General features: G+C 44.7%; 1 protein-coding gene and 1 long non-coding RNA gene across 3 annotated transcripts in view; one reads left to right on the top strand and one right to left on the bottom strand.

Moving 5' to 3' along the window:
- Nucleotides 1–13,625: 13,625 nt before the first annotated feature.
- The window catches only part of LOC119159977 (uncharacterized), a 155,656-nt gene continuing 149,083 nt past the window's right edge, over nucleotides 13,626–20,198 (bottom strand). For both annotated transcript variants that reach the window (XM_075890099.1, XM_075890100.1), the window contains 4 exons: nucleotides 19,230–19,298; nucleotides 16,530–16,640; nucleotides 14,752–14,828; nucleotides 13,626–13,831 (listed from right to left, as the gene is read on the bottom strand). In XM_075890099.1, the coding sequence (XP_075746214.1) occupies nucleotides 13,672–13,831; nucleotides 14,752–14,828; nucleotides 16,530–16,640; nucleotides 19,230–19,298 (417 nt within the window). In that variant the 3' untranslated portion in view covers nucleotides 13,626–13,671. The remainder of the gene's footprint in view (nucleotides 13,832–14,751; nucleotides 14,829–16,529; nucleotides 16,641–19,229; nucleotides 19,299–20,198) is intronic.
- LOC142803862 (uncharacterized) lies at nucleotides 13,717–16,694 on the top strand. The gene is made up of 2 exons (XR_012894338.1): nucleotides 13,717–13,820; nucleotides 16,502–16,694. It is a non-coding gene; the product is annotated as an uncharacterized LOC142803862 (long non-coding RNA).

Genomic DNA, 20,198 nt, shown 5'->3' with positions numbered 1-20,198 from the left:
TTAGCCCTGAATTTAGGATTTCTAAATATGTCACATATGCATCAAGAAGAAATCCAGGCTTGAGCAGGGCACTGTTATGCGTACGGTGTGACATACCCTCTTTTGTTTTATACTTGTCGGACTCGGACGTCCCAGAATTTGTACGGTGCAAAATTCAATTCCAGAAACTTACCACCACCGTAATTTGTGTTTATTTGCAATCATCGACACGCATTTCCGAAACATCCCTGGTTCTTTATTGGGTAAAGCCCAGGGACCTGCCCTCATCTGTGGAGATTTGAATGCGCACAATACCACGTGGAGCAGTACTCATACTGATTCACGTGGGAGAACACTTGAAAAAGCAATTGATCGATGTGGTCTTGTTGTACTGAATGATGGATCAGTAATGTTTTTAAGAGGTAATAATTATGCCAGCTGTCCAGATTTGGCTATAGCCTCCCCTGACATTGCACGAGATATGAACTGGTGTGCAGACCTCGAAACACGAGGGAGTGACCATTACCAGTTCCCATCCAGCACCCAAGAATGTAAGTGCAAACATCCACATTGATTTCAAAGCTAACTGACTGAAAACTATTTCGTGAACATATTGGACGTTACTTGATGGGAGTTAATGAACTGAGTACATTTATGTCCTGCATTAAAAGCAGTTACTGTCCCAGCAGGCCACTCCAGTGTAGATGCACTATGAGCGCCTACGAGCAGTTACAAGACGAGCAGAACGTCGCTATTACCGCACTGAGAGGCTAGAAGACTACAAGAAGAGTCAGGCCACACACATCCAATCTAACCGACATATGCAAAAGTTAGGTAGGAAAAAATGGCACGATTTATGCAATTGATTGACCCCATTTACTGCACTTCCAAAAGTCTGGCAATCACTGCTTTAAGTCATCCAGTATCCCAGCGAAACCCATTCAGAGCATTCGTCTTATCTCTTGGATTATCCGAACGTGATGTTTCTAATAAGTTTTGCGCAATGCTGACTGGAACTGGGCAATTGGTTCACAATACTTCAGTGCTTAATACTGTAGAGCAGAAAATCTAAGATGCATACGCTTTATCACATGCTGAACTGAATAACACGTATTCTCTACTATAGAGCTGTGTACTGCTCTTTCACTCACAAGCGTAAAAACGGCAACCGGTCGCGACAACGTATCGTACAGTGTTCTGAAAAATCTAGGACTCAATGGAATGCCAGTTCTTCTACGGATATATAACGACATGTGGACGAAGACGTATGTTCCAATGTGTTGGAAGGTCGCGAGATTCGTCCCACTGCTGAAGCCCGGTAAATCACCGTTTTCGCTTGACTGATTCTGGCCAGTGAGCCTCACTAGCTGTGTATCTAAAGTCATGAAAAAATGGTTGGCAGAAGATTACAGTGGTGGATTGAAGCTAACAATTAACTTCCAGAACAGATGGCTTGCTTCAGACGACGACGATGCCCCATGAACTGCGTCTTTGACCTCGTTACATTTGTAGAGCATGAGACGAGCTGTCGAAACATGGTTGTTGCGGCATTCATAGATATTAAGAAGGCGTTCGACTCTGTGAGCCACCTTTCTGTGCAGCACGGGCTTACCTCACTAGGGGTTCATGGTCATATTCTTCAATAGATCGTTAACTTCCTCAGTAACATACGAATATACATTTCAATCAATAACGGAGACAGCGATCGCTTCAACATGAGCAGAGGTGTACCCAAAGGAAGCGTTCTAAGTCCGCTTCTTTTCGATGCTGCAATGACAGGTCTTCCAGAAGTGCTGCCCGAAGCCTTGAACATATCCATGTATGCAGATGACATATGCAATGGACGTCCCACAAATTACTGAAAGTGATCGAACATCGGCTTCAACACGAACTCATCGGCTTCAACAATAAGTGATTACCTCAAAGAGCAAGGCAGGCCGATTTCTCACTCCAAATCAGCAGTTCAGCCGTTCATGAGAAAGACAGCGAAAACCTTGAAACTTTTTGTGTATGGCGAGAGAATTGAAATCGCACGAAAGCATCGCTTCCTTGGTGTAACCTTAGATAGCCAACTCAAATGGAGTCAGCATAATTCTGATCTAGAAAATCAAGTGAACTGCACCATAAATGTTATACGTCACATCGCGGGAACAAAATGGGGTAGTACATCAGCGTCTGTACTCCACGTCCATTGTGCACTAATCCGGCAGAAAATTGCCTACTCTGCGCCAGTTCTCCACAATATCTCTCCGACATCTCTACACCGACTTCAGCTGTTACAAGCACGAAGCTTACGCATATGTCGGGGGGGGGGGGTTCACAGGCAACATCACGTTCTCTGACACCGGCAGAGGCAAAAGAACCCAACTTCATAGTAATTAGAAACGTGGAGACATTTTGGCACCTCTTTCGACTAGTCACGCAACACTCTTCACATACTCTTATATCCAACATCGTGAACCGTGCCGGAGCACGAATACACCATGCGTACCAACAGTAAATTTCCCGCCTTCCTGTGTCGACACATTGGCCACTGGACCAAAACTACCCGCCATAGCTGCTTGAGCTACTAACTATTGAAACGTCAATAGAAGGACTTCGCAGCAAACATGAAGTGCCAATCGTTGCCGCACAGCAGTTGGCATCACAACACCTGTTTGACAGGTACCAAGGATACACTCACGTGTACACTGACGGCTCCGTCACCAAAGAGACAGTGACACCAGCATTTATAATTCTGGAATTGCTCTAAGAATATGCATGTCGGTTGGGCCACCTCTCCTCTTCAACAACGTCGGAGCTCGTAGCGATTTTGCTAGCCATAGGCTTTATTAAACTGTCAACGACACCAAGAAAGTGGGTGGCAACTACAGACTCTCTGGCAGCACTCACATGTGTGGAACATGCCACTTCAAGACACATTGATGTGCATATAGTATACGGTATACTAAAAGAGCTTTCAGAAGCTACGAGCTCGAATCATCGAGTGGCATTTCAGTGTGTTCCCAGTCACTGCGGAATCAAGGGAAATGAAATGGCGGATGAGTTGGCGAAATCCGCTCGTGATTCTACGCAAACGTGCCTCATTCCGGTATCTCAATATGATGTAAATAGAATTTTAAGAACAACAAAACGTGAATTAGGCCTGTCTACCTAGTTCACAGACAAAACAAAGGAATCAATCCTATATTATGTAGATCCAAATCTTGAATACGAATTAGACCGTGACCTCCCAAGACGAATCGACACACTCACACATCGCCTACGACTCGAAACTGCTTATACAAAGCATTTCCTAGTTCGTATTCAGCATGTTCATGCGGCCACGACGACGAGGATATCTGTCGCCTCTTGCTCGACTGTCCGAAACACGACATACACCGAAGGCGACTAGAACAGAAACTCCATATGTTACATCCCAAGTGGCCATTTGCGTTGAATAAAATACTCGGTCCATGGCCATCCAAAATAATGGCAAAGCAATGAAGGTGCTGCAATACTTCATCGATGCAACGAAGATTTGTTACGACTAGTTAGCGGACAAAAGTTAAATGTGAGCGTGGCGTCCACGTGTTTGTTCTGCATATAGGCGAACTTGTTGCTCTCACTAATGTAGGACTGTATATATGTATATGTGCTATTGTTTTTTATTTTTTATTTTTATTTGTACCGATCGAGTGGAAAGGGGTAGCCGTCACCAAGTAACGGTGACAAAAACTCCTTCGCTTATTTTCTATTTCAATAAAAAAAAAACCGAAAGTTTATGATTCTTACTTGGGAGTATGTTCGGCGTAATTAGGACATTGTTTTACCTACTTCTAGGCGTTTTAAAGAGGCAGAGCGGCAGTATTTTAGTCACATGACCATGCTGTTTTTTGTCTTTTTTGTTCTCTATTTCAGAGTAAGCAGGTGGAATCAAGGGCGTTTTAGATCGCCTCTTTTGGGAGTACTATTGGTATTGATTGGGAGTAACCTCTGAAGTCGGAGTAACTCCCTCTGAGCAAGCGTTCTTGCAAGGCTGCAGGCTGCATTCTAAGAAAAAAAATAGACGTGAACAAAAGATTATTTACAGTCCAAACACCAAAGCAAAACACGGAACCTTTCAGAGTTACTGTTTATGCACTACGAGAGCACACAGACTGAAGACTCACAGAATATTTATTATGGAGGTTAAATTACACACAAAGTACAACTCTTGTGTTCATTTTTCAGAGTGAGCATAAATATTGACCACAGGGTTTGTACAACACTAGTATAATAATTACCATCACACAAAGCACATAAAGTACAAACACTACAAACAGAAATTTTCACATATATGTACCATATAGTTGAAAAGTTAAAATCAAATAAAAATACAGGCATTCAAACACACTTTGCTAATCACATTATAGTATCTGACTAGAAATCTGCAAAACTTCTATGAGAAGACCACCTACTTAAGTAAAAAAAGTGCATTTCTGCAGCTCTGGTGCTGTAGATGACTATGCCCAATAACATATAAGTAGAACCTAATTAGAATGTGTCAAGAGATGAACTCATGGCACTTGTTTAAATTAAACGCAATACGGGTGACTAAAGTTCCCTTAGAGATTTCTGGACATTTTTCCCGTAGCTCACATCTAGCATTTAAAATAAACGGGCAATTTTCAAATGCATAAAATGGATGCACCGACATTCCTCTCTAGAAAAATAAAAAAACCTACACTATTGGATCATCTTTCAAGTTACAGCAAAGCCATTTTCTCCACACAATCCGAAATCAGCTTCAAATCACAACAGTACAAAAAAGGTTGAAGACTGTACTACGATAAATTTGTTGCTTCTGTACCTTTGTCGACCACAATGATCAAACTCAAAGAAGGCATCCATGAACATATAAAGAAACGCACATTCCACAGACCTGGGTATTGCAATAAATGTACTAACAGAACATACAACATTAGAAAACTGTACAGGACAAGCAGACGCTAAGCACACGGCTTTTTCTGTTTCATTTCCTGATGTATGCTCTGCTAATGATTTCTAATGAATGCATTCGAAATTGTCTAAGCGTCCAATTTTCTAGCATATTGCATATAAAATGACAATGGTCAAACCAACACACACACACACACACACACACACACACACACACACACACACACACACACACACACACACACACACACACACACACACAAATTAAAAAATAAATGCAGTATTACAACACTAGAACTTGCACTGCGCATTAATAAATCGTCACTGACATCAGCTAGCATACTTGCACGCAGTTTGGTCATGCCATTTCAAATAATCCAGCGTTTTCGCGACCACCACGAATATAGCTGAAATAATTTCCACGTGTTTCTCGATGAAACTTGTCCTGCTCGTTTATTTCTGTTGCCAAAAACTTTCCTGCATAGTTATAAGAGTCTGCAGTTTTTCGCCGACTAAGCTAGAAGGCGTCAAAAACATTATCTTGAAATGATGTTTTGGAATACGTTCAATAAAATTTTCTTTTCGGCAAGGTAATGAATTGTTGCAACTTCAAAAATAAGGACTAATTTAGGGCTTTTCACACGAGCAAACTGTATGAACTTGTTGAAGAATATTTTTTTCCAGGATCTTGGCTAGCTCAAAAAGAACAAATAGAATATGTGCAACAAACCGGTTTGACATGCTACAAATAAAAGTATACAATTCATAGAGACGAAGAAAGTTTTTTTCCTAGCAGTAGCTTCTGCAACTATGTCACAACCAGTGAACAACTCATGAACAATTCCTAAAAGTAGCTGCTGAACATATGGTCGGGTGTTCAAGTGCCTGGCTCATTGACTGCCTCTCGTTAGGCGGGAATGCGTAACTGTCTGTCTAGGTACAAGCTACAAAGACCCACGTACAAATTTTGTTCTTTATTGCCTATGTACATAGTTACATTGAACAAAAATGTACCAAAAAATGAGAAAAGGAACAAAAAAGAAAACGTAGACAGGAATAAGAGCTTACAGGTTCTTCAAGTTTCTTCATCTGTAGAAAGCTTTCTACTTTATGAAGCTATTAAGGTACATCTTGTTAAACCTTTTTTGTTTCTACAAATAAGCATAGAGATTGAATGAAACATTGCTTAACCAGACGTGCATTAACATCACCATGGCGTACCGCCATTTTAGATTGTCATATATAGTGCGGGTCCTGTGACATAACTAGATCCAACGATAAATCTTCCTCATTTGGAACTAGGAAAATTTTGATGTCATAGGCACCAAGAGGCAAGTCCTTTTTTAAAATCTGTTGAAGACCACCCCCACTCCTAAAAAAGACTGCATCCCATCAATGAAGAAAAATATGTTCGAATGTATGTACAAAGCCCGACTGAACGATCTCTCGTAGTATTTTTTGCTAAGGACATTGAACACAGTATTGAAACTGAAATCCGTGTCTCTTCATACTTATTAGTTTTTTGTTTCAGAAACTATGCGAGGACCCGGCTATGATACTACATTAACAAGGTGCCTGCTTCATAACTAGGGAAGATGTCGATTGCGCAATTGCCTCCACTGGCTGGAAATTCTGAGTCAAGTGCAAGCTCCAATATAGGCGCCTCAAAGTTCAGTGACGAAATGAACTGGAACATGGCAACCTTTCGAAACGCGGGCAACTGAACGCGCGGCGCATTCGCCGTTGATTTAGCAATGATTGCGTGTGTGGGTTGAGCGGCGGATGGGGACAGTTTCAGCGTCGTTACTCCGAAGCTTGTGATAAACGAGCGATGCCGCAGCACAAGTGGCGCCCAAACTCAGTGACAAGGAGAGAGAGAGAACGAGATGCAGCAGATGAAAACCGCCCCTAAATAAACGTACGGTTGACGACTATAAGCGCTGCGCTTTGGGAGCAGGGGAGCTAGACAGAGAAGAAGAAAAAAAAACAATTAAGGCAGATAAGATAAACATATTGACCGTATAACGGGGAAGTTTTGTGCACTCTAACCTCGTATCTCGGGTTGGTGTTTTGGGTACAACAAGATGTCAATAAGTATGAGGTACTCCGTCATAGGGCTCTGCAAATTTGACCGTGTGGTGTTCATTACAGCGCACTGACATCGTACATTAGGTGGGTTTCTAGCATTTTGTCCGCATCGAAATGCGACTACCACAGCCGGTGCCAAACTTATGACCTTTGGGTCAGCGGCCTCGAGCGGCATAACTGCTTTACCACCGTGGCGGGCCTTATGTACTTCGCTAATTAAAGTGACCAGAGTTGGTCATGGTAGAACTTTGACAGGAACATCAATGTAGAATAGTCTATCAGTATGAATATATGAGTTTTCGAGAAATGTTTGTTAGATCGCCATTATTGTACTTTCATTTTTCCAAGTTATATATATTCGCGTCTCTGGTCAGTAGCATTTCCAATGCTCAAGTGCTGGGCTCTCTCACCGCATGTTTCTGGTTGGTGTCACCTTTCTAGGCGGTATTCCGTTTCGTCTGCTTGTACTGCATTCGCAGAATCAGCAGAGAAACGCGCCTCCAATAAACGTCTTCTCCCTGTCTCTTTTTCAATATATCATCAGCATCAATTGGACTTCATCTTCCTCAGCCGTAAATAACCACCATTCCTAGAATAAAGTGTCGCCTGAACCGTGTTACTTCAATATATATGAAGAAACATGTAGATGCTTTCGCTAAGCACGCAGCAAAGCACCCCCTACACCATTAAATAATTATGCAAAATATAGAAGGACCCAATAAGATTATTCACCACTCCGCGGAGCAGCGAGGTATTCGTTGCGCGCCTGTAAGACATTATGCGCACTTTACTGGCGCTGTGATTGATGAAGATGAAGAATCGTGGGTGAGCCTTTTGTAGCGCGTGTTGGATAATTTAAAGCAACCACCTGTTACGCAGTTCGAATCAGATTACACCTGATGTTATTTCACTCTAATTCTACGCTGTATTGCGTATGTTGTCGCTGTTCCATGCTCTTGTAGGGTCTTTTTGCGAAGCTCCAAGCACCAGCGTGGTTCAGGGCTGGGAATACTCGACTGTCACACAGGGTGCCTGGGTTGAAATCGCAGTTCGAAACCGGCGCCTTTTTAAAAATCTGATTTCATCCGACAAGCCTGTCAAGGGCGTGGCGACGGCACCGGAAACTTCGCTTACAAAACCCGCTACGCACACGATGCTCAATCAAAAACGTGGCACCGCTTTGAACTACAGCTGCGTTGGCAAAACATACAATGGTCACTGCAGATAGAAACAAAAATGAGTACCTCTTCGCGTTAAGATATCCACACCAAGTATACACGTACACGTATACTCACAATATGCGCTCACTCTCAATTGGCGCTGCCTGTGGGAATCTGACCAACTGATCATCAGTCAGAATTGTGAAAGCATATGATGCAGCTGCGAGAGAACTAAGCACGCCATTCCCCGGGCAGGTGGGAAAATTTACAAGTCACAATGGTATTTATGAAAGCAGGTGCTTTAGATGAAAACGTCGGAAGCGGGGAAGAAACATTGCCTTAAACGTCCCTCACAGGCAGGCTTGCAGTGTCGGCCTTAAACTATTTAATTATATGTATCTACATCGCGCGACTCAGTTCGGAGCATTTAATGGTGAGGCAATAAAACATATGACACAGTTATAACGAAGGAGAAAAAGTAATTAGTACAAAAACGAAAATTGGCGCTATAATACACACATTGTGAACAAGAGATGTGCTATATCGGAAAACAAGTTAGTATGACACTGACCAATGCAATGGTTGCAGGTCAATGGTCCTTGCAGGTCATTGGTCCTGCAACCATTGCAATGCAATGGTTGCAGGACCAATGCAATGGAGCAGGTTGTTTGAAAGTGCGTCGGCCAACAAAAAGTCATTGCAGCTCAGGGCTTTATTTGAGCAGAAATTGTGATCAACGCTCAACGCTCATATGTTGAAGAAATTAGTGATGCAGTTGATGATGACGATGTCACTAAAGACTACCCTTATAAATCCCGGCAAACCTAGCCCACAGTTGTTTCACCAAAAAGTCGTCTCCTGCAGCCGACAATTATTGTGGCTAAATGAGCCACCGAGTGCAGCCACTAGTAACTCCTCGAGAGAAATGCGGCTGGCATTACGCATTCGTGAATAGTCAGAAAGGGCAACACATTGACGAGTAGTTATGGTCTCTTCGTCTCCATTTACACTTGCATAGCATATTCTCAGTGCCAACAATCCGCTTGAAACACCATATACGCCCCGCCGTGGTGGTCTAGTGGCTAAGGTACTCGGCTGCTGACCCGCAGGTCGCGGTATTGAATCCCGGCTGCTGCGGCTGCATTTCCAATGGAGGCTGAAATGGTGCAGGCCTGTGTGCTCAGATCTGGGCCGTCGAAATTTCCGGAGCCCTCCACTATGGTGGCTCTCATATTCATATGGTGGTTTTGGGACGTTAAACCCCACAAATCAATCAATCTAATCAATGAAACGATATATACATTCGCCATTTGAGCCCATCTAAACACTCAGTCTCTGACCGGTCAAGACCTGACAAACTTGCTCAAATCACACCACGAGGCGACATCGGCAGTCACGAAAAACATGGAGGTCCCGGTTGACGTCATAGATATGAGAGAGCCCGGGTTCCGAGTGTTACGGAGGCCGCCGACCCGTGAGGCGACGACCAGGTCTCGACGCGCAGCCATCCTTCCGGGAAGTGGAACGAGGGCTTCCTGGGAAAGCTGCTTTATCAGCGGGTCGAACGCAGGCCGTCTCATCCTTTGAAGCCTTCGTGTGGGTGACCCCCCCTCCCCCACCGCACACATTATACATTCTGCCTGGTTGCGGGATTAGCTTCACCATCGCATTCCTGCTACTGCTGGTACAAAATAACAAACATTTTGCCCCTCAGCTACGCATGCGAACTCGAGTAAAGTGACGATAGTTATAGTGCGAGAACAAAACGACGACACAGAGACAAGAAGGACACGAAAGACTCTGTGTCGTCGTTTTGTTCTCGCGCTATAACTATCGTCATGCCATACCAACTAGCCCAAGCTGCCACACTTCGAGTAATGTACCCGGCAATGGAAGCCGCATTTTTACGGAGATTGTGAGAACTGATATTTGGGTCAGTTGGATGAACTTGAACATGTGGAGTGGGCTTAGCGCTATACAGAAGAATGGTAAGTTGGGCGAGCCGGTTCATTCTGTAACTGCACAAAAAACGAACAGAAACACAAAAAGAAGAAAAATAACAGAGAAGCACAGACTAAGAACTAATGGTTTATTGCAAGAACGAGGGAACATAAAACGACAGGAGAGAAAACTGGTTCTGGGTTTCTTTTGTTTTTGTGTTGTTGATATAGTTGTGTACTCCCCTCACATAATAATCCTACATGGAGCTTGTTTGGCATGTGCGCAATAAATAAATAAATAAATAAGTAAGTAAATAAATAAATAAATAAATAAATAAGTAAATAAAAATTACCTATTGGAAAAGGTACGACAAAGTCCGCAGTGGAACAAGAGCATGACTTCCGCCACGCAGCGTTGTTCTTTTTCGTAGTTGGAACGTTGCTCTTGCTTTCTTTCTACGTACCCCTGAAAACACGCAATAACGTCGTACGTATTCTGTCTGCAGTAACAATTGGCCACATTTCTTTTTCTTTTTTTTTCATACGATCTGTGTGCCAAACGCAGTCGCCGAACCTTTCTCGCCGCGCGAAGTGCTTTCAGGTGTCCGTGGATGAGTCAGCGTAGTACACTTCACGCGTCCCAGCAGGTGCGCCTCCGCCACCCTGGAAGACGGCGTGTGTGGTAAATCCGCTACTGACACGTTTACGGCGTTGTCAAAACCAGCCGCTGCCCCTGCCGCCGCGAAAAATTGCGCGCCGCGGATGGAGCACAAACAAGCGGTCGAGGAGGCACTCGGCAAAAATAAGCACGATAAGATAGGAGCGTTGTACTACACACCATTCGAGATTGTTGGTATACACAGAGTGCCACTGCAAAGTGATTGATAGCGTATGCGACGAGAAAGAGCATGCCGTAAATGAGGAATATCAAAAAAATATATATACAGCCTTCTTTGCCAACACTGAAATATCTTGCCTTTAACTGATTCCCGAAGCGTTTTGGAGGCACGTATTACATTAAAGTGGCTTTGTAGCGGCATTTCAATATAAATTATAGGGTTTTGCGTGTCGCAAACCACGATATGAATATACGCGACGCCGTAGAGGAGAGCTGCGGAAATTTTGACTAATTGGTCTTCTTTAACCTGCACCGATATCCACTTACATGGGGCTCAATCATTACGGCTTCCACTGAAATTGCGGCATCGCGGACCGGATTCAACCCCGTGACCTTCGGCTCAGCAGTCGAGCTTCATTACAGTCAGACCGCTGGACTATTGCGGCGACTCATTAGCCCGATGGCGAGAAAAAAAAAAGGTTAGGCCCAGGACCTCCCCTCTGAAAGTCTGGCCGTGCAGAGGGGGCCCGCGCGAAAGCCCTCTGCACTCGCGGCTATTGTGGACGTGATAAAGTTGTCTCACTCACTCACTCACTCACTCACTCACTCACTCACTCACCACCTTTAGGCGCAGAACACGCGTAGCGTTTAGCCGAAAATGCGCCGCAGAACTTAAAACGTGTAAGCAGTAAATAACCGCACGTGGCCAACGAGGCTATGGCTTCGAAAGCAAGCGCGCTAGCGTTCGCTACGATCACCCATGCAGCGCGGGGCCACTTCTATAGCCGGAAGGCCTCATGTATATAGCACGCTACTGCAGTGTTCTGTGGACACAATGATGATTGGTTGATATGTCGGGTTCGACGTCCCGAAACCACCATATGATTAAGAGAGACGCCGTAGTGGAGGGCTCCGGAAATTTCGACCACCTGGGGTTCTTTAACGTGCACCCAAATCTGAGCACACGGACGTATGACATTTCCGCCTCCATAGGAAATGCAGCCGCCGCAGCCGGGATTCAATCTCACGACCTGCAGCGGTGTGGACACAAGGAGCTGACCAGCAGTGCTTTTATCAGGGCAAGTCGGTGCGACATTGAAAGCCGGGAGCTCTGGTCACGTTGTGCCGAGTCTTTCGCGCGTCTTTAGTGCTAGCTTGTTTCGCTAACCAGCAGCTTTATGCAGCGTGGATCTGAGTAAAGGCCGGTTTGTCACAATGCTTGCAGTCATGGCCGAGTGTGACGAGGAAGACAGAAACTGGTACTCTGGCACAGACGCGCATGGTAGGCGAACGAGGAAGAAGAAACAGAATAATAACAGCTGGCCCAGGATCGGGTGTTGTCTCTTGTTCTCTGTCTAGTACATCACAATATATATATATATATATATATATATATATATATAAGCAAGCGAGAAATAGTGAAATAGGAACACGGTGAGAATCAAAGGGATCAAATATACATGAATTGATATAAACGCATAAAAAAGGGAAAATAGAACGAGGAAGGAAGAGAGCAGAAAAGAATACTGAAGAAAAACAAACAAGGTGGCCCAGCTTCGAATTTCTTGCACGCTCGGCACCCCAAAGTATGAAACTGCTTTTTTTTTTTCCTTTGTGCCTCCACTGGAGTTTCGCGTCGTATCTCCCTGCTCGACACTCGCGTCGGCACGGGACCTCTGTTTGTAAACACCGCGCTAGGTCGTCTCGAAGGCGCCGGTCACGGAGAGATTATTTTTCCGGGTCGAGTGCCGCGAGGGGAAGAGCCGTGAGTCAGAACCGCGCGCTTTCCTTCCCCGAGTCGTTCCCCGACGCTCGCCGCAGCTGCTGCGAGTCAAGAGCGCGCGTCCGCCCACGTCACGATCAGTACGCAGCAGCGGTGGCAGCACCAGCCGGTGCGGTGCCCATGCACAGCGAGGGAGTCACATTGGCCATGAGTGATAAATAGCCGAGTGTCGTGTTAAAAGCGTTGCTAATTTTTTTAGAGTGGAATAATAGGCCGGTTACCTCGTGCATTAACCTAAGAAGACTGGAAGATGACAGCCATCATCGCTTTTTTTCCGGTCGATGGATTGAACACCTCCCGCTACCCTACGGGATATTTCTGCAACTGCACGCCTTTTTTATTTATTTATTTACAAGATACTGCAGGCATGGAGCCCAAGCAGGAATGGTACAGGCAGTAAGGCAATCAAGCCAAGCATCACACAGCATACAATAATCCGATCATCACACACATACAACAATAATGCAACCAAGCTTATCGTAACAGCAATGAATTAAGTGAGATTGCGAGAATCGCATTTGCGCGAATCGCAAAGGGAAACAACATGGCACTGAAAGTAAGCAATCAACAAAAAGGATCAGTGAAAAAGAAACTGCAAAACATTTTTACATCCTTAGGAAAACATGTGCGTCAATAGAATCTGTCGACAGCAGGGCGGCAAACGGTAACTTGTTCCACTCACAGATTGTGCGCGGGAAAAACGAAAATTTGAAGAGATTAGTGTTGGAGAAATACGGAGTTAAGGCAAGGGAGTGTGAATGACGACCAATCAATCAATCAATCAATCAATCAATCAATCAATCAATCAATCAATCAATCAATCAATCAATCAATCAATCAATCAATCAAGCATTTGTTACCAACCAATCAATCAATCAATTAATCAATCAATAAGTAGATGACCACAAACGTTAATGAAAAAAAAGCCAGGAGGACTTTATTGCGCGGGGTGTGTCTCCCGAGTTAATAGTACACTCCTGGGTACTCCTTTTCTGTATCCTTCTTCAGAGAATTCGACGGGCTGGCCTTGCAGAGAGCGTCCTTGGCGAACATCGGCCTTTCCTTGGCGCAGCCGAACCGGTTTGCGAAGAGCGGGTTGTTCATGGCGAAAGGTAGGTTGACCCTGCGGGAAGTCCTTCCCTATAAGATCACCTGATTGTGTTCCCCACGTCGTCGAAGACACAAAGATTTAAAAAAATAAAGATAGTTTACTTACATAGGCACTCTCATGTCACACAGGCTATACACAAACGCCACACAGGCTAGCAGCACGCGAGTCTCTTTTTTAATGTCGTTGTCTTCTCCCTTGACGCTACAACACAACACGCGCATCTCGTGGTGTCGCTAGCAATGTGCCTACAACCTTGTCGAATACACGATAAGGCGACATAAAAAAGGGCACGAAGGAATGTAGGATGACGGGAAGGCACGCGTTCTGTTCATCTTGATATTGTGGTTAATTATGAACTGTTCCAAAAGTTCTTTCCTTTAAGGTGCGCGCTACACTTACTATGATAGCATGTTGTGAGACCTTAATTCTGACCGGAATTCTGACCAGTCGAGCACGTTGGCAGACATTTTCCTTTAAGCAAGAAATGCTAAAGAGGACACAACATACACATAGCGATATAAAATAAAGGTGCAGAACTGCGCGTGAACATACCGACTCCAAATAACCAAGAGTGCTATAGGAGATGCATCGCCTCAGCGTAAGTGTCTGTCCTGCCTCTCACGCTCCGCTTCTTGGCGCTGCTCTGACGGTCGGCCCTAGTGCTGTTCCGAATTCCAGAAAATGGGTATGTTCGCTACTTCTGGCACGTAATTTGGACGCATACTTCATCATTTCAGGACAGACAGACATCCAAATGAAGCCTCACTTTGAGTAAGAAATCGAAAAAACAAGATAACTAATTTGTTAGCCCGAGTGATTCAAATTTGTACTTTTTTCAGACGTACTGTACAAACGTTCCTTATCTGCTACAGTTCAGGTTTGCATCGCTCTCGGAGCGAAATTCCAGAAAATAACGCCGGTTATCTGCTTACTTATCGGCTGCAGTGGCTCCATCCCGTTTTCGGAGGTACGCGTTAGTCGGGTCAGGATCCATGTGCTCACATCGGGCCTGAAAGGTAAAGTAGGTCCCTACATAATTTGGTATTGTACAGGAGAAATTGCATGACAGGTAACTACTATTCGTATCAGTAGCATAGTATCAGTAATAGTAAGCCACACAGACTGAGAACACTTTATTAGAGGCGAAGCTCCTAGAGTCTTGGATCGTGCGTCCGCGATGCATTTAGTTGTAGGTAGCTACCTCTCGTTTGGAATGTACACTAGATGGCGGTGCTTGTATATGGCGATTATATGACGAAACTATGTGAGATGACGGTACTTGTAGTGTTCACTAGATGGACGAACGAATGAACGCACGAGCTGACAGACAGACGGGCGCGTACTGGCCGTATAATTGGTTTTACTGCAATCCGCTGATATCCCATAGCTGACGTAGTAAAAGGGCCCAGCAGGTTAACGCAAGCACGGTCAAATGGGTCTGTGGGTATGTCGAAGTGCTGAAGGCGTCCAGTAAGAGGGGTAATTTGGTTTTTTTCCGTCGTTGACAATGGTCGCACGCTGCAACATAACGGCAGACGTCACAGTACATGCCAGACCATACGAAACGCCGGCGAACTCTGTCGCAGGTACGCGACACGCTGAGGGGACCAGCTGTTGGCACATTTGAAGGGGAACAACAAGTAGTCTGTCAGGGTCGTCAAGATGCATATTGCAACGGCACCATGCACCACAATGGAGCTCAGACATTCGAAGGAAACGGTCTGTCGTCACCAATGTTAGCCTTCAGATAATACCGTGCAAGAAGGTGTCCAGCCGTTGCCGACAGATAAGGTGGCTGTAGGCGAGTCACCGTCTGGTGGGTCGACAGGATATCGGGACAAGCAGTCCATCTTGATGTAAGCGATCGGTTGTGTACTCGACTGAGTAATGGGATATTTTAATTGCGCTGCGACTGACGGCCAAGACGGCCTGAATGGTCTTTCAGGGACGAAAGCCGGCGGAAATCATGGTGTTCAGTGACGACTGTGAATGAGCGCTCGTACAAATAAGAACGAAAACATCTTAGGTTGATACGGGGAAAGGTTTCACCACCCGTATTCTGGCTTGATCAGGGTCAACACTAATATGATAAACGAGATGTCCGAGCACAGAATTTTTATGACGGCTGAAGTAGCATTTCGCCGGATTGAGTTGCAGCCTCGCCACACGAATGACAGATAAGATTTTTGATAGTGTTTCAAGGTAGCACAGGCAGATCGACCTCTTGAAGGCGTGCAGAAGGGCGTCCATCATACGTTCGAACGTGGCGGTTGCACAATTGGTATGCATGCAGACCGATAATCAGACGAGAAGTCTGCGTAAGCGAGCGTGTAACCATACCTTGTTGTTGTCCCAGAAGCGGCAATTATCCTTTGTGGATCGAACAGTGGCTGCGGATTGTGCTCTATAGCACCTAACAGCTGCACATGTGGACTGACAGTGCAACCACATAGGTCACTTCGCTTTCATTGTACTGTAATGCTTTCTTGCTTGTTTATGCATGCGAGTGAACTTGCAGCTGAATGCATATATTTATCGCCTTTTGTAAGGTATTCACAACATACTGAAGGGGCCAACAGAATAATCTACGTCAACGCATAATAAACATAGAACAGAAGTCTCTTCGTTTTCCTCTACTGGCTAACTGGTAACAGGCTTTTTCAAAGCACTGGCACTGTGCAGTGACTACATTACGGTGACAGCTACGTACCTGGGCAGCTTGGATGAAGAAGTACTGGCCTTCGGTGAAAAACGGGATCAAGGACACCCTGGCCTGCTTGGAGACATCCCACTTGGCATGGTTCAAGACGTTTCGGTACATCTGAAATAAATTTGCTGCCTAAATATTTCGCTTAGGCAGTTTCCGTGATCCCCATTTTGTTGCGATTCTAAAGAAACTGAGCATTCATTCGTCTTCGCCCTTGAAACGGTGCATGATACTTCTCAAGGTGCAAATAGACGTCTTTGTAGGGCTCCCAATAAAATTTAGTCTGCCAAACGCACAGAATCCTTTCAACTTCAATCAACTGTTCTCCAAAAAATCTGTTGCCCAGCAAGGACAAAATATAAGTACGATAGCTACAATTTCGAATGGTCTACATCTATAGCTAAGTGGTGAGAGGAAGCAGGACACGTACTATCGGCGTCAAATGAAACCCGAACTGCGGATCGCGTGTGTCAAGCATTACAAACAGTATAGTGTTAGCCGTCCAGTACAGGCGTGCACATCCGGTTTGGCAGCACTGCGCGATCCCCCTTTGCAGTACGTTATCTCCGTTTCTGCTCTAGTTTTCGTATGGCGGTAATGGTGGCCATCGTGGGCGTGCCAAGCGCTTTTGATCGTATCACTCGCTATTCCTTGCTTTTACTTCAGCATGGCAGTGCAATCGGCGAGTTGGCTCGATAAAACAAAAAAGAGAAATATAATCGGTTTGCGGTTGATTTTCAAACGATCGCGGTGTCTCGTTCGACAGCGTTGCTTTACCTGCACCCTTCTTTCAGAGACCGACCCGAAAACGCGTCACATTAACGGAAAATGCCGAGCGTTTCTTTGAAAGAGAGAGTGCAGATTACTTCGCTTTGCCGGCACGAAGTGAAACAGCGTGAAATCGCCAGCATTATGAACTGACTTTTGTCTACTATAAATAGAATCAGCCAGAAATTTTATGATGGACTCCGTGATGACAAACCGTGCTACAATACTCGCCTTCGGCTGCAGTTGTTTGACCTTTGTTTTTTTTATTTTGTTCCTCTTAAATACCATACCTGGATCAGAAGCATAAATATTGCGCTATAGGGGGATCGCACAGTGCTGCCACACCGGATGTGCGGGCCTGTCTATGACAATGACTGGTCGACGGCAGGCACTATGCCATTGATAAGGCTTGTGCCACTACGCTGTTCGCGTTTCATTTGATGCCGATAGTGCACATGGTATACGAGCGCCATGCCCCTGTATGCCTGTTAGGTAGCGCACGCTCCCGCTCTCGCGACCGTGCATTCAAGAGCAGTGTGTGCAGTAGCTGCTCGAGCGAAGCAGGCAGCCCCTATTCACACTCACTTGTCGAGCCTCACACATCGGATGATGTTAACGCATGCACCCTACGTGCGATGCAGATGACCACGGCTCGTTTCATCTCTGCTTCCGCTGCGTTATTGCTGGCGCGTAGTAACTACAATGCGAGGGCCGAAGTTATCGGCGAGTGACCAAGATGTGGGATTACTGTCGAAATCGCGCAAGAGGATCACAATGGCGATACGATGGACACCGACGAGCACTAACTGAGGTGAGGGGCTATCACCTGGAATGAATTTTTAGTCCGCACTGTATACTTTTGCAAGCTGCTTGTGCACGTCCACAAGAACTGGCCGGACAGATTTGCAGGTCGCAAGTTCGACATTCTATGTATCCTTCTGCAGTTTCTCAAACGCAATCTAACCGATGCCTTTGAAAACACATCATAGGTGTTCTGCAAGTTACATTATGTTGGCAAGAGTAAACTTAAGGGCTCGTTTCTTTTGTTAGGCACAGTACCAATGAGAACTAACAGACAATAATATTAGGGAAAGTATAGGGTAGTACGTGTATGAAGTAAATGTAGTAATGCGAATGTGAAGAAACAAATGTGTGGACGACAAGATAAGTTGCCACCGGCTGGACTGAACCTGCAATCTTCGAATAACACATATCAGGCATTATTATCTGTTAGTTCTCATTATTAGCGTCATTTATGTGAACTTAAACTGAGTAATATTCATCCCAAACATTTCCCCCATAGTACACGGTAAAAAATGAGGACGTTTTTTTGTCGCATTGCTAGTGCATTTTCATGTCGAATAATTTATTTTATACGACATCTTTTGCAATACGTGCCTAATTACTGTAAATAGTAATTTAGTTGCTCATCCAAGCTTTGTACTGCAAACAGCTTACGTCGTATACCAGTTTTCACGACAACAAAAATGCTATTATTATACAAGAACAAGCGGCACTTCAAGTGGTGACAGTGGAGCCGGAAGCACAGCCATCTAGCCCTGTGCTTTCTGGTTCAAACCTTCGGATTTCAGCGTTGAATCAACGATGGAAATATCGCGGCAGGTGCGTCGACAATCGAGCGCGTGACAATTTATTCTTACGATATGAATGCGATTCGTTATGTACGCTTGAATCGCTTTTACTATGCAGGCATTAGATGATCTTTTTTTGTGGCACTGTAATGGAGTTTTTAATAAAAGACAAAGAACTCCGTTTAGGCTGCTCCGCTGGAGACCCGAAGGTTGCGGTTGGACGGAGGCGAAATGACACAGGCCGGTGTACTGTGCCATGTGAGCGCACGTTCAAGAACACCGAATTGTCCGAATTCCCGGAGCCCTCCACTATATACTGCGTCCCTTATACATATAATCTTACCGCGTAAGCCATCGGCACAGCCACTGAATCGAAGAAGATCTGCGTTGCTCCTGTCTTGTTCTTGCTATTCTGAAAAAAATGCAAAGAAAGTAATTAACCACCAAACAAAAAAGCATGCTCTGGTTTTAGCTAGGACATGCGAGTTCGAGAAAGATTTAGCCACGCGAAGGTGCGAAGTGTAACCATTTTAGAGATTTTGGGCACACCACTTATTCTTTCTAGTTGTGACGGTTAGTGACAACAAACAGCGTACACTGTGCTTTGAATGAAATAAAAAAAATCAATTATTAAAACAGCCAGCCTTAGTAATGCATCTCATTTACCTTCCTTTTGTAAGCTACTGTTGCACATGATCATTCCGCACGAATCATTTGGTGGGTCGTTTTCCACGAGCTACGCCGAAAATAAATATTTCTCTATTCTTTTGAAGTGAACATAACTGGGAGTCAATGAGCGCAGTATTTATAGCCGTAATTTTTACTTTATGTAGGCAAAACACAGAGGATCCAAGTGTTGAGAATTGATGGGTTTTTATTTAAATGGATAAATAACTACTTTAATTAATAAGTATTTCATGACATTACATTTCTGTCGTAATGTGCAAATTGTACGCATTTACCGACAGTACCTCATAGGTGGCTTCTGATGGGGCTAATAAGTTTTTGCTTACCAGCAGAGCAAGAAGTTCCCAGTGCCCAGAATATTGTCACTTTCTCGCTTTTTTTGGACATCCTTGACATCACGATTACGAATTATCCTGAACCCTTCTATGAACAGATCTTTAACCCACCTCTATGGCTTGGTTCAACAAACCCTGACAGTTACAGTGGTGTGTTCGCTACATGTGCCGAACTGGCCTAACCTAATATAACCTAACCTAACCTAACTTAACCTTACCTAGCCTAACGTAACCTAACCTAACCTAACCTGACCTTGCGAGAGTCTGGCTTCTGTCAGTAGGCTGACCGC

The sequence above is a fragment of the Rhipicephalus microplus genome, chromosome 3 (genome assembly GCF_043290135.1).
Source record: "Rhipicephalus microplus isolate Deutch F79 chromosome 3, USDA_Rmic, whole genome shotgun sequence".
NCBI classification, from domain to species: Eukaryota; Metazoa; Arthropoda; class Arachnida; order Ixodida; family Ixodidae; genus Rhipicephalus; species Rhipicephalus microplus.
Note: the sequence above shows the minus strand (reverse complement) of the source record. Positions and strands in the feature narration are given on the sequence as shown.